The sequence below is a fragment of the Gorilla gorilla genome, chromosome 8 (genome assembly GCF_029281585.2).
Source record: "Gorilla gorilla gorilla isolate KB3781 chromosome 8, NHGRI_mGorGor1-v2.1_pri, whole genome shotgun sequence".
Lineage (NCBI taxonomy): Eukaryota > Metazoa > Chordata > Mammalia > Primates > Hominidae > Gorilla > Gorilla gorilla.
Window position 1 is genome coordinate 72900213 of NC_073232.2, and position 13001 is coordinate 72913213.

General features: G+C 41.7%; 2 protein-coding genes across 2 annotated transcripts in view; one reads left to right on the top strand and one right to left on the bottom strand.

Moving 5' to 3' along the window:
- Positions 1-288, bottom strand: LOC101139613 (FXYD domain-containing ion transport regulator 6-like). The gene has a single exon (XM_055353936.2). It carries the CDS (start codon positions 286-288, stop codon positions 1-3), a length of 288 nt encoding a protein of 95 aa, XP_055209911.2.
- Positions 289-3142: 2854 nt separating this feature from the next.
- The window catches only part of ZNF37A (zinc finger protein 37A), a 39414-nt gene continuing 29555 nt past the window's right edge, over positions 3143-13001 (top strand). The window contains 4 exon segments of the mRNA XM_063710140.1: positions 3143-3205; positions 3333-3359; positions 3478-4356; positions 5358-5378. Of these exon segments, the coding sequence (XP_063566210.1) occupies positions 4261-4356; positions 5358-5378 (117 nt within the window). The 5' untranslated portion in view covers positions 3143-3205; positions 3333-3359; positions 3478-4260.

Here is a 13001-nt window from a genome sequence, read left to right on the forward strand (position 1 = left end):
TCAGCTCTCTGCTTTCTGGAGCTTTGTTGCATTTGCAGTGATGAGGTTCTCCACCTGGGCTTCCTCCTGTCCTGGGGTCCTGGGCTTCTGATTGAAACTGCACTTGTATCTGCAACCTAGGATAAGGAGGATCCCAATGGAGAAGAGGACCACAGCACATACCCACCCCCTAATCCTTAGGGTCTGGTAGTCATAATGAAAAGGGTCAATTTGCTTCTCCCTCTCAACTGCATCGGCCAGGACAATGTGGGCCAACAGGCTGCATAGAAAGATCAGCACCACCTCCATGGTGCCGGCACAGTCAGTCCCCTCTGAGATGATCCCAGGAGGATGTGTCAAGTCCCAAGGAGGCTGGGAGTGGCATGTTCATAGTTTTCAATCTCTTTAGGGATAGGATTATACAAATTGAAAGAGCAAACGTTACTGAAATAATCCATGGCATAATGGAACCTGAACCATTAAAGAAATAATGGAGGCTGGGCGAGGTGGCTCACACCTGTAATCCCAGCACTTTGGGAGGCTGAGGCGGGTGGATCACTTGAGGTCAGGAATTCGAGACCAGCCTGGTCAATATGGTGAAAACTTGTCTCTACTGAAAATATGAAAAATTAGCCAGACATGGTGGCATGTGCCTGTAATCCCAGCTACTGGGGAGGCTGAGGCAGGAGAATCACTTGAATCTTGGAGGCGGAGGTTGCAGTGACCCGAGATCATGCCACTGCACTCCAGCCTGGGAGACAGAATGAGACCCGGTCTGAAAAAAAAAAAAAAAGGAATATTCACAATATTCACAAGTGTCAAGACTGTTCTTAAAATGGAAAAACGTTAGGCCGGGTGCCGTGGCTCATGCCTGTAATTCCAGCACTTTGGGAGGCCAAGGTGGGCAGATCACGAGGTCAGGAGTTCAAAACCAGCCTGGCCAACATAGTGAAGCCCTGTCTCTACTGAAATTACAAAAATTAGCCAGGTGTGGTGGTACAAGCCTGTAGTACCAGCTACTTGGGACGCTGAGGCAGGAGAATCGCTTGAACCCAGGAGGCGGATGTTGCAGTGAGCCAAGATCATGCTACTGCACTCCAGCCTGGGTGACAGTGAGACTCCCTCAAAAAAAAAAAAAAAAAAAAAAGAAAAAGAAAGAAAAAAAATCATGAGCAGGAAAATAAATTGTGACTTGAAATGATAATCATTACTGTACTTGCCATGATGTCTTCTGAAATACATCTCATCCCTTGAATAAACTGACTCTTTTACGTGGATGGTACTAAATGCTTTTCCAGCATGGGAACAAGTGGGATTATCATCAGTGGTGGTAAAGAAGGGAATAGAAGCCGGGCGCGGTGGCTCATGCCTGTAATCCCAGCACTTTGGGAGGCCGAGGCGGGCGGATCACGAGGTCAAGAGATCGAGACCATCCTGGCCAACATGGTGAAACCCCGTTTCTACTAAAAATAAAAAAAAAATTAGCCAGGCTTGGTGGTGCACGTCTGTAGTCCCAGGTACTCGGGAGACTGAGGCAGGAGATTCGCTTGAACCCAGGAGGCAGAGGTTGCAGGGAGTTGAGATTGCGCCACTGCACTCCAGCCTGGGTAACAGAGTGAGACTCCGTCTCAAAAAAAAAAAAAAAAAAAAAAAAAGGAATAGAAATGGAGAAAAATGCTTCTGTTTTGGTCAGTGGACATTTATTTTTTATTTTTAACTTAAACTTCAATAGCTGTTGGAGTACAATTGGTTTTTGGTTATGGATGAATTATAAAATGGTGAATTTTGAGATCTTAGTGCACCTGTCACCCGAGTAGTGTACACTGTACCTAATGTGTAGTTTTTTGTTTTGTTTTGTTTTTTGAGACTGAGTTTCGCTCTTGTTGTCCAGGCCCAAGTGCAATGACGCGATTTCGGCTCACTGCAACCTCCACCTCTCGAGTTCAAGCAATTCCCCTGCCTCAGCCTCCCAAATAGCTGAGACTGCAAATGTGTGCCACCACGCCCAACTAATTTTGTATTTTTAGTAGAGATGTGGTTTCACCATGTTGGCTAGGCTTGTCTTGAACTCCTGACTCCCGCCTCCGCCTCCCAAAGTGCTGAGATTACAGGCATGAACCACTGCGCCTGGCCATGTGTAGTTTTTTAAATCTCCGGCCTCCTTCCCACCAGCCCCCTTCTGAGTCTCTAAAGTCCATTGTATCACTCTGTATGCCTCTGCGTACTCATAGCTTAGCTCCCACTTATAAGTGAGAACCTATGTTTTTTAGTTTTCCACTCCTGTCAGTGTCCTGTTTCCAATGTTCTGTCAGTGAACATTTTAAAAAGTTATTTTGATCAAGAGATCCAACATACTCCTGAAGAATGGAAAATGCAGGTTTGCCATAAAAGATGGTGTTACGTGGTTTAACAAATAAAATTTGAAGAGCAATTCCGAGTTATCTTTACAACAGTGTACAGGCTGGTAATGCTCATGTCCAGCGTGTATTCTCAGGGTGAGCGTCCAGTGGACCAGAACCAAGCAAGTGGAGCCACAGGCGCAAGTGGAGCCACAGGCGCAAGTGGAGCCACAGGCGCAAGTGGAGCCACAGGCGCAAGTGGAGCCACAGGCGCAAGTGGAGCCACAGGCGCAAGTGGAGCCACAGGCGCAAGTGGAGCCACAGGCGCAAGTGGAGCCACAGGCGCAAGTGGAGCCACAGGCGCAAGTGGAGGTGGTGCTGCCGTGGCGCAGCGGGGCCACAGGAACCGACCGTGTCTGGAGAAATTCCACTCCTGAATTCTGCCAAACGAGGAAGTGTTGAGGACAGCCAAATCATCAGGGAGATGTAATTCATAAGAAACCTGTGTAATTTAAATACTCATAATTTATTTCAGCTAACGAATAAAATTGCAGTATTGCACTCGGTGCATCTGGGAACTAACTACCCAAGGTGGCTGAAACCTCAGGCCGTTTCTAAAGGAGCGGCGCGAGGACTTCTGGGAAATGTAGTCTTCACTTTCTCAGGGAGCGGCGCGAGGGCTTGTGGGAAATGTAGCGTGCACTTTCTAAGGGAGCGGCGCGAGGACTTGTGGGAAATGTAGTGTGCACTTTTTGGCCCCGGTCGCGGGAGCTGCTTTGGGCTTTCTGCGCATGTTCGCGGTGTGGCTCCAGGTTTGTTTTTCTCCGGTGCAGCCTGGTAGGGAGGGCTCCCGGCATCTCCCAGCGTCGGGGCAGAGGATGCCGAGGGTAGAGTACGGGAGGGCTGGAGCGAGGGTGGACTGGAGGTGCCGCTTGGCCTGGAGGTGGGAGAGAGGGAGCGGCTTTGCCGCCTGGCCTGCGTCCTAATCCTGCCCTGGTTCTTCTGCTCCCGAAGGGAACGCAGGTCCCGCGCCTGTGACAAGTAAGGTTGGATTTTCTCTTCCCTGAGGTGAAGGATGCCCGGAGGCCTCGGCAGGACCGCGCAGAAACGGGCCTTCTGCCCAAAAGATGCTGCTTCTCTCCCTATTCTTTCCCCTCAGAATCTCGCTGTCTCCTTCCAACCACCTGTGGTCGGCATCCCCGCGTTGTCACTGCGACGCAGAGGCGAGCGAGGTGGCGGGAAGCACCCGCGGGGCGGGGAGGGACCCTGCGGGCGCGGACTCCACACCAAGCCTCTGCTCAGCGTCACCCCGCTTGCTGTGTCCTCGCAGGTCGCAGCTTCATGGCCTGATGCCTTCAGGAAGTATTTTGAAGTCATCGTGGCTGTGGATTGGGGGATTTCTTGTTTCCACTGACCTGTGAGGCCGCGCACGTGGAGGGAGGCACCCCGGGTCCTCCGGCACTATCCCGCCTCGCCTGTGTCCCTAGTAGCAGTGGGCATTTCCAGACGGTGCAGCTTGTGGCTAAAGTGACAGGAAGATGTAGGAGCTTTCAGTCTTGGATGAGGATTCGAACTGAAGGGCTTAGGCCCAGCTGTCTTGGAGCAAAACCTCTGTTGTGGGGTGAGAAGGGAAAGGGGGGGTGAGGGTGCAGGGACCCTCCTAGGAGGACACCGGACCAGTTGGGCCGAGACCTCATTAGAGATCTAGAGCACGGATGGGAGGAGCAGAGGCTCGATTTGTGTCCTGTCCAGACTCCCACAGGCTGGGTGATGGTGAGAGATTTGTGCCCATTCAGATGTGGCGGCAGAGGAGGGCAAGGCCGAAGGAGCAGATAGCACCGCTTCTTGGGGAGTTGTGAAGGCATCATGCGGAGGGCCGAGCTTAGCAGCCAAGTGGAGGACAGCACCCTCCATGCCTGGATTCGTTACTCGCTCGTTCTAGATGTTGAGCTGCTGGCACATTGCAGCACAACTAGAGATGTACGGATGCCCCCATCTTGATCTTACAGAATCAGAGGTGCAACCGCAAGAAAGGTCTGTAAGTTATCTATTTCGGCTTTATTTAAAAGATGGGATGGGGTGGGGTGGACAGGAAACAAGCTTAACATGTTAAGTGACTGTTGACATTGACACATTTTGTTGTGGCAGAGTCAAGAACAGACACTGAGTCGCTTGAGGACTCAGGCAGGTGTTTGCTGCATTGACAACAGAGTAAGAAAAAAATCCGTTTGCTTTTTAAAATCCAAAGATGGTTTTGAGAACCTGAAACCAAGTTAGAGCAAGTTCGTTTTCCTTCCAAAAAAACTGGGCTCTGCCGGGCGCAGTGGATCACGCCTGTAATCACAGCACTTTGGGAGGCTGAGGCCGGCAGATCACGAGATCAGGAGTTCGAGACCAGCCTGACCAACATGGTGAAACCCCGTCTTTACTAAAAATACAAAAAATTAGCCCGACGTGGTGGTGCGCACCTGTAGTCCCAGCTACTTGGGAGGCGGAGGCAGGAGAATCACCTGAACCCAGGAGGCAGAGGTTGCAGTGAGCCAAGACTGTGCCATTGCACTCCAGCCTGGGTGACAGGGCAGGACTCTGTCTCAAAAAATCAAACAAAAAAAAAAAAAACTGGGCTGAAAAATACCACATCACTTTTTTCAAAACCTTGTTGGGATTCTCTGGTTTATAATAAAGATTAAAACCTGAGTATTTTTGTTTAGCATCAGTTTTAATGAAAGTATTATGTTCCATTCTTTGGCTTTTCCTAACTTGCTTAATTAGTTTAATATATTGGTTTGCATACTCTGTTAGAGTACAGCATAAGTTGTTTATAAGTCAGTAGAAAACCAAACGTTTTCACATTTGAAAACTAATGTGTCCAAGCAGTACATAACCATGCCAGAGTCATGCATGGACGTGTGAGTATCTCCCTTTTAGAGATGTTTTGCCAGCTGGGAGGTGGACCTTTTTAGGCAAGTGACATTTCTCATGTTCTTTTCTTATTTGTAAGTTACACCCTCTCGGTTTTCTCTGCTCTGCCAACACTAGTGGAAGATGATCACATCCCAGGTAAGTTGTTTATTTTTTCACAGTTTTGCTTAAAAGTAATTATTGAGGTTTAAAAAATGTCTATACATTCATATGAAAGTAGAAATAACATCCTGGAAAATATAGAGGAGAGGTCACATTATAGTTCATGGGTCAAATGCAGCCTAATGTCTGTTTTTTTATGGTCCACAAATGAAGGATGGTTTTTATACTTTTAGGTGGCTGAGGGAAAAAAAACAAGAGTATTATTTTGCTTGGAAATTGTATGAAATTCAGACTTCATTGTATATGAAGTTTTATTGGGACTCAGCTATACTCATGTATTTATGTATTGCCTGTTGGTACTTTCACACTACAAAGGCAGAGTTGACTGATTGCAGCAGAGACTGTAATGGCCTACAAGCGTAAAATATTTACTGTGTGATTCTTTACAGAAAATGTTTGCTGATTTCTGATAGAGAGTTGATGAAGAGTAAGACAAAAATGTCATATAGGTGAATGCAGATCTAGTGATCTTACAGTTGTGAAACTGGAACATAAAACAGTTTGTCGGTGGGCTTTATTAGGTGACATTGTGAAACTTCTGATGACAGTCTTGCAGGTACTTACAAAAGTAGTACAACAAAGTGAGTAATTCATGTGCAGTCCAGGGGAAAACTTAACAGATAGCAAAAGAAAGTATATGATTAAAAAATTCAGATAGGCCGGGCACATTGGCTCACGCCTGTAATCCCAGCACTTTGGAAGGCTGAGGCGGGTGGATCATGAGGTCAGGAGTTCGCGACCAGCCTGACCAACATGGTGAAACCCTGTCTCTACTAAAATTACAAAAATTAGCTGGGCATGGTGGTGCATGCCTGTAATCCCAGCTAGTCAGGAGGCTGAGGCAGGAGTATCACTTGAACCCAGGAGGCGGAGGTTGCAGTGAGCTGAGATTGTGCCACTGCGCTCCAGCCTGGGCAACAGAGTGAGACTCCGTCTCAGGAAAAAAAAAAAAAAAAAAAAATCCAATGAATTGTGTAGCATTAGGACTCATGGTTGTTTAAAGAAACAGTCCTGGTAGGCTAGGGTGATCATGGGTTGTTAGGATGTGGCAGGCTTTGTGACAGCCTTAGAGACTGGGCAGAACTGGAATATTTGCAATAACTTTTGAGGGATTCTACCTAAAAAAAAAATTGTGGTAAAACACACATCACATGAAATTCACAAGCCATTTTAAAGTATAGAATTCAGTGACTTTAGTACATTCACAATGTTGTACAACCATAACCACCATTTATTTCTGGAATATTTTCATCACACCAAAAGGAAACACAGCACCCTTAATAAGCAGTATTGTAACTTAATAAGGAGTTGCTCCGTTTTCCCCCCTGTGCTCCCAGCCCCTAACAACCAATAATCTCCTTTCTGTCTTTATAGATTTGCCTATTTTGGATATGGAATATGAATGGAATCATACAATTTGTGTCTGATCTCTCACTTAGAATAATGTTTTCAAGACCCATTTATGTTGTAGTTGTATATCAGTACTTTGTCCCTTTTTATGACTGAACAATATTCTATTATATGGATATATCACCTTTTGTTTATCCATTCATCTGTTGATGGACATTGGGGGTCATCCTGTGTTTTGCTGTTGTGGAGAGTGCTCCTTTGAGCATTCATGTACAAATATTTGTTTGAATACATGCTTTCAATTGTTTTGGGTATATACCTACAAGTGAAATTGCTGGGTGATATGGTAATTTTACATTTAATTTATTGTGAAACCGACAGTTTTCCACAGCAGGGTGCTTTGCAATCCATAGGAATTTTTAGTTAGCTTTTCTATTTCTGCAAAAAAGTATGTTGAGTTTTTGATAAGTATTGGATTGGGTAAGTATTAGAGTGGGTGATAACACTTTGGGGAGTGTTATCTTAATATTAAATCTTATAATCAATGAACATAAGATTTTTTTTCCCTAGGTCTTCTTTCCTTCATTAATATTTTGTAGTTTTCAGTGTACAAGTGTTGCATATCCTTGCTTAAATTTATTAAATAGTTTTTCATTTAAATGCTATTGTAAATTATATGAAATTCAGACTTCAGTGTCTATAAAGTTTTATCGGGACTCAGCCATACTCGTGTATTTATGTATAGCCTGTGGGTACTTTCACACTACGAGGGCAGAGTTGACTGGTTGCAGTAGAGACTGTGATAGCCCACAAGCCTAAAATTTCTTTTGTTTAAATGCTACTGTAAGTGGAATTGTTAATTTGCTTTTTGACTGCTCATTGTAATGACTACACAACTAATTTTTGAGTGTTGATCTTATATCTTGTAATTTTGCTGAATTTGTTTCCTACTTCTAGTAGTTTCTTTGTGGATTCTTTAGTATTTTCTGCATATAAGATCATGTCATCTGCAAACAAAACTATTTCATTTCTTTCTTTCTAATTTGGGTTTATTTATTTATTTACTTAGCCTAATTGCTCTGGCTGGAATTTTTAGTACAATGTTGAATATATGTGGCCAAAGCAGGCATCTTTATTTATTGTTAGTTTTTTGCTTTAGCAATCTTAACTATTTTTGGATGTACAGTTCAGAAGCAGTGTTAAGTATATTCATATTGTACATCTAATCACCAGAATTTTTTCATCTTGGGAAATTGAAATTCTCTACCCATTAAACAATAACTCCCCATTTTCCCCTCCTCCTTGCCCCTGGCAACCACCATCCTACTTTCTGTTTCTATGAGTTTCACTATTTTTGCTATATCTCATATAAGTGAAATCATACAGTATTTGTCTTATTGTGACTGGCTTATTTCACCTAGCATAATGTCCTCAAGCTTCCTCAGTGTTGTAGCATGTGTCAGAATTTATCTCCTTTCTGATGTTGAATGATATTTCATTGTACCCATGTTTTGTTTATTCATTCATCTGTCAGTGGACATTTGGGTTCCTTCCTCCTTTTAACTGTTGTGAATAATGCTACTGTGAACATGGGGTACAACTATTCTTTGAGATCCTTCTTTCAGTTCTTTTGGTTATATACTCAGAAGTGGTATGGCTGGAACCTATGGTAATTCTATTTTTAATTTCTTGAGGAAACACCGACCTGTTTTCTACAGAAGGTGCACCATTTTACAGTCCCATCCTCAGTGTACAGGATTCTGATTTCTCCATATCCTTGCCAACACTCGTTATTTTCTTTTGTTGTTTTGATAGCAGCCATTGTAATGGGTGTATGGTAATTTTTCACTGTGGTTTTGATTTGTATTTCCCTAATGATCAGTGATGTTGAGCATATTTTCATAAGCTTGCTGACCATTTATATATCTTTAATGGAGAAATGTCTGTTCAAGTCCTTTGTCCATCTTCGAATCAGGTTATTTTGTTTGTTTTGAGTTGTAGGGGTTCTTTATATATTTTTTATATTAATTCTTCATCAGATACATGAATTGCAAATATTTCCTCCTGTTGTGTTGGTTGTCTTTTCATTCAGTTAACTGTGTCCTTTGATGCACAATTTTTAAGTTTGATGTAGTCCAATTTATTTTTATTTCTGTTGCCTGTGGTTTTTGGTATTATATCCAAGAAAACATTGCCACACGAATCCATTCTCCTATGTGTTCTGCCATGAGTTTTGAAACTTTAGTTCTTAGATTTAGGTCTTTGATTCATTTTGAGTTAATTTTTTTGTTTTTGTTTTGTTTTGCATGTGGCTATCCAGTTTTACCAACACTATTTGTTAGAAAAATTGTCCTTTCCCTATTGACTGTTCTTGACAACTTTGTTGAAAATCATTTTACCATACATGCATGGGTTTTCAAGATTATTTTGGCTAGTTGAGATCCCTTGAAATTCTATGTAAACTTCAGGATGATTTATTTCTATTTCTGTTACTATGTCTCCTTTGTAGACTGAGTTTTTTTTTTTTTTAATCAATATGTAGTGTTTTTCTCTTGTAACAATTTTTGATTTAAAGTCTCTTTTGTCTCAGTATAGCCACCCTGGCATTCTTTAGGTTACTATCCTCTTCTGTCATTTCAATTTCAACCTATTGTGTTGTGTGTTTGTATCTAAAGAGAGTGTCTTGTAGACAATATATACCTGGATCATATATTTGTATTTATTTTGCCAATTTATTTTTATTTTTATTATTTATTTTATTTTATTCTATTTTTTGAGACAGAGTCTTACTGCATCACCCAGGCTGGAGTGCAGTGGTGCGATCTTGACTCTCTGCAACCTCTGCCTCCAGCGTTCAAGCAGTTCTTCTGCCTCAGCCTCCTGAGTAGCTGGGATTACAGGTGCGCACCACTACACCTGGCTAATTTTTGTTTTTTGTTTTTTTTTTTTTTTCAGTAGAGACGGGGTTTCACCGTATTGGTCAGGCTGGTCTCAAACTCCTGACCTCGTGATCCGCCCACCTCAGCCTCCCAAAGTGCTGGGATTACAGGTGTGAGCCACCATGCCCAGCCTATTTTGCCAATTTCTGTCTTTTAGTTGGGAGTTTAGTTTATTTACATTTAGAGTAAATGATAAACTGATAAAGGACTTATGCCATTTTGCTATTTGTTTTCCATACGTATTACATCTTTTTTGTTTTCAGTTTTTCTGTGTATGCCTTCTTTTGTGTTTTTTTTTTCTAATGTGCCATTTTAATTCCTTTTGTATTTCTTTGTAGTCATTATTTACCTAGTGTTAATACTTGGAATTGCAATTAGCATCTTGAATTTATAACAATCTAGCTTGCATTAATACTAACTAAGCCTTAATATTATATAAAAACTCTCCTCCTATACAGCTTTGTCCCTGTCCTTTGTCTTCTTATTGTCTCATTTTATGCCTTCATAAATAGCGTGCACATTACCATAGATTTATAATTATTGTTTTATGTATTTGTCTTTTAAATCATATAGAAAAAAGAGAGAATATAAAAGCCAAGAATACAATAAGACTGGCTTTTGCATTTACTTACAGTAGTTACTTTTACCATTTGTATTTTTTGTGTGTTTCAATTGGAGTTACCGTCTAATGTCCTTTTGTTTCAACCTTAAGGACTTCCTTTTGCATTTCTTGTAGGACAGATCTAGTACTAATAAATTCTCTCAGATTCTGTTGATCTAGGAATGTTTTAATTTCTCTTTCATTTTTGAAAGGCAGTTTTGCCAAATGTAGAATTTTTGATATATTTTTTTTTCTTTTGGCACTTGAAAGGTGCCATTATCCTACTGCCTCTGGCCTTCATGGTTCCTAATAAAAGGCTGGCTGTTAATCTTATTTCAGATCCTTTGTACATGGTTAGTCCCTTATCTCTTGCTACTTTTGAGATTCTTTGTCTTGTGACAATTTATTATTTCTCTCAGTTTGAAGTTCTTTGAGCTTATCCTAATTATAGTTTCTTGAGAGTCTTGGGCATAGAGATTCATGTCTTTCATCAATTTGGAAGGTCTTCAGACATTATTTCTTCAGATATTTTTTGGTTCCCTTTTCTCCTCTTCATCAGCAACTCTTGTTATTAACTTGTTGGTATGCTCGATGTTGTCTCATGGATCTCTTAGGCACTGTCCATTTTTCACCATTCTTTTTCTCTGCTCCACAGAATGAGTAATCTCCATCAGTGTCTTCAATTTTGCTGATTCTTTGTTCTCTTTGAGCTCCAATCTTTTATTAAATCTTTTGACTGATTTTAAAAAAATTTAGTTTTTGTACTTGTCAGCTCCAGGCATTCCTAATTACATTTATGTAATTTTGTTCTGTATATTAATATTTTATATTTGGCAGGGCATCGCTCACCTGGTTTCTGTTAGTTCTTTGTCTGGTTTCATTTAGCTTTTTGCACACATTTAGAACAGTTGATTTAAATTCTTTATCTAGTAAGAACAATAACAAAGGTGTCTTTGAGGACAGGTTTTATTCCTTTTTTCTGTGTGTCTGTGGGTCATATTATCTTCTTTGCATTCCTCATAATTTTTTATTGAAAACTGAACATTTTGAATATTAAAATGTGTTAATTCTAGAAATCAGATTCTTTTCCCCAGAATTTGTTGTTGCTGTTTATTTTGCATTGTTTCTTTATTTTGTGACTTTTCAAAACTATTTTTGTAAAGTTCTTTGTTGTACATGGTCACAGAAACCTCTGTTCTCTTAGTTTAGTGGTCAGTTTGTGATCTGACAGAGATTTCTTTAAACGCCCAAAGCCAAAACAAAACAAAAAACTATTCTGGTCTTTGCATATTGGCCCTGTTTTAGGGCGCTCTTGTAATGGTTTGCCAGGCCATTTACATCTCTGTGTAAAGCTTTACTTCCTGCTTACACTGAGCCTGAAGGTCAACCAGACTGAAAGCTTAGGTTCCTCTCAGGTTTTTTGTGAGCGTGCATATTGCCCTGGCCTTGCACATGACCTCAATTCCCTGGTTTATGCAGGAGCTTTTCAAACCCCTTATCCCCACCCCGGCCCCCATGTATTTCCTTCCCAGTTTTTCCACTCCCAGTTTTATCAGTCCATCTGCTGCTTTTCTCATCTGGCTGCTGAGACCAGATAATTGCCTTTAAATGCTTTCAACTAGCACTTCCTGGAAGACTAGCCCTGAGAAAGTTCCAAGGCAGGCAAAACAAAGACAAGCCTGTGAGCCACTTCTTCAGAGAGCCCGCATAGACAGATCAAAATACACAACCACAGTTCTCTGAAAACAAAGTGCATACTGTCCACTTTGGCACAGGCATCAGCAAGCCATGCCAGGAATGTTCTGGGTTTACTAGGTTTTTAATTAGATTGGAGAATTCTGAAAAGCTTGATGCTGAGAGGGTTATTTTTGTTTTTCCAGCTTAATTGTTGCTTTAGTTTGGGATGGAATTTTGGAATTACCTGTTCCATTTTCAGCCTGCTTCCCACATCAATTTTTGAGTAATTACTCTGTGGCACAACAGATATGCCTGGCCCATCTTGTTCTTTTCCTGCACTACCTTTGCCATCAGCCATTTCTCCAAAGGACATTGTTCTTTCTAGTGGAGGATGGAATTTAAAAACCAAGATCTGGGTGCTCATTGCTAGAGGCTGTCACTGCCTCAGACCCTCTCAATTGACAGAGATAAGAAATACATGTATGTAAGTGTACATACACACACACAGAAATACACATGTGTACACTTATTTTTGTATTGGTCTGTCTATACATGTTTTTAAAACAATGAGTTTACATAGACATTTCCCAGTTTCAATCTTAACCCCATAGCCTTTCTGTTTTCCATCTTTGTAACTTCTTTCTCCAATAGTGAGAAACCAGGCTATATCATTATCCACAATATTTATTTGTTCCTTCTCCCTGTTTGCATCCAATCTTTTTTTTTTTTTTTTTTTTTTTTTTGAGATGGAGTTTCACTCTTGGTGCCCAGGCCAGAGTGCAATGGCATGATCTCAGCTCACTGCAACCTCCACCTTCTGGGTTCAAGTGATTCTCCTACCTCAGCCTCTGAAGTAGCTGGGATTAGAGGCATGTGCCACCATGACTGGATACTTTTGTATTTTTAGTAGAGACGGGGTTTCTTCATGTTGGTCAGGCTGGTCTCGAACTCCCAACCTTAGGTGATCTGCCCGCCTTGGCCTCCCAAAGTGTTGGGATTACAGGCATGAGCCACTGCGCCCAGCCTGTATCT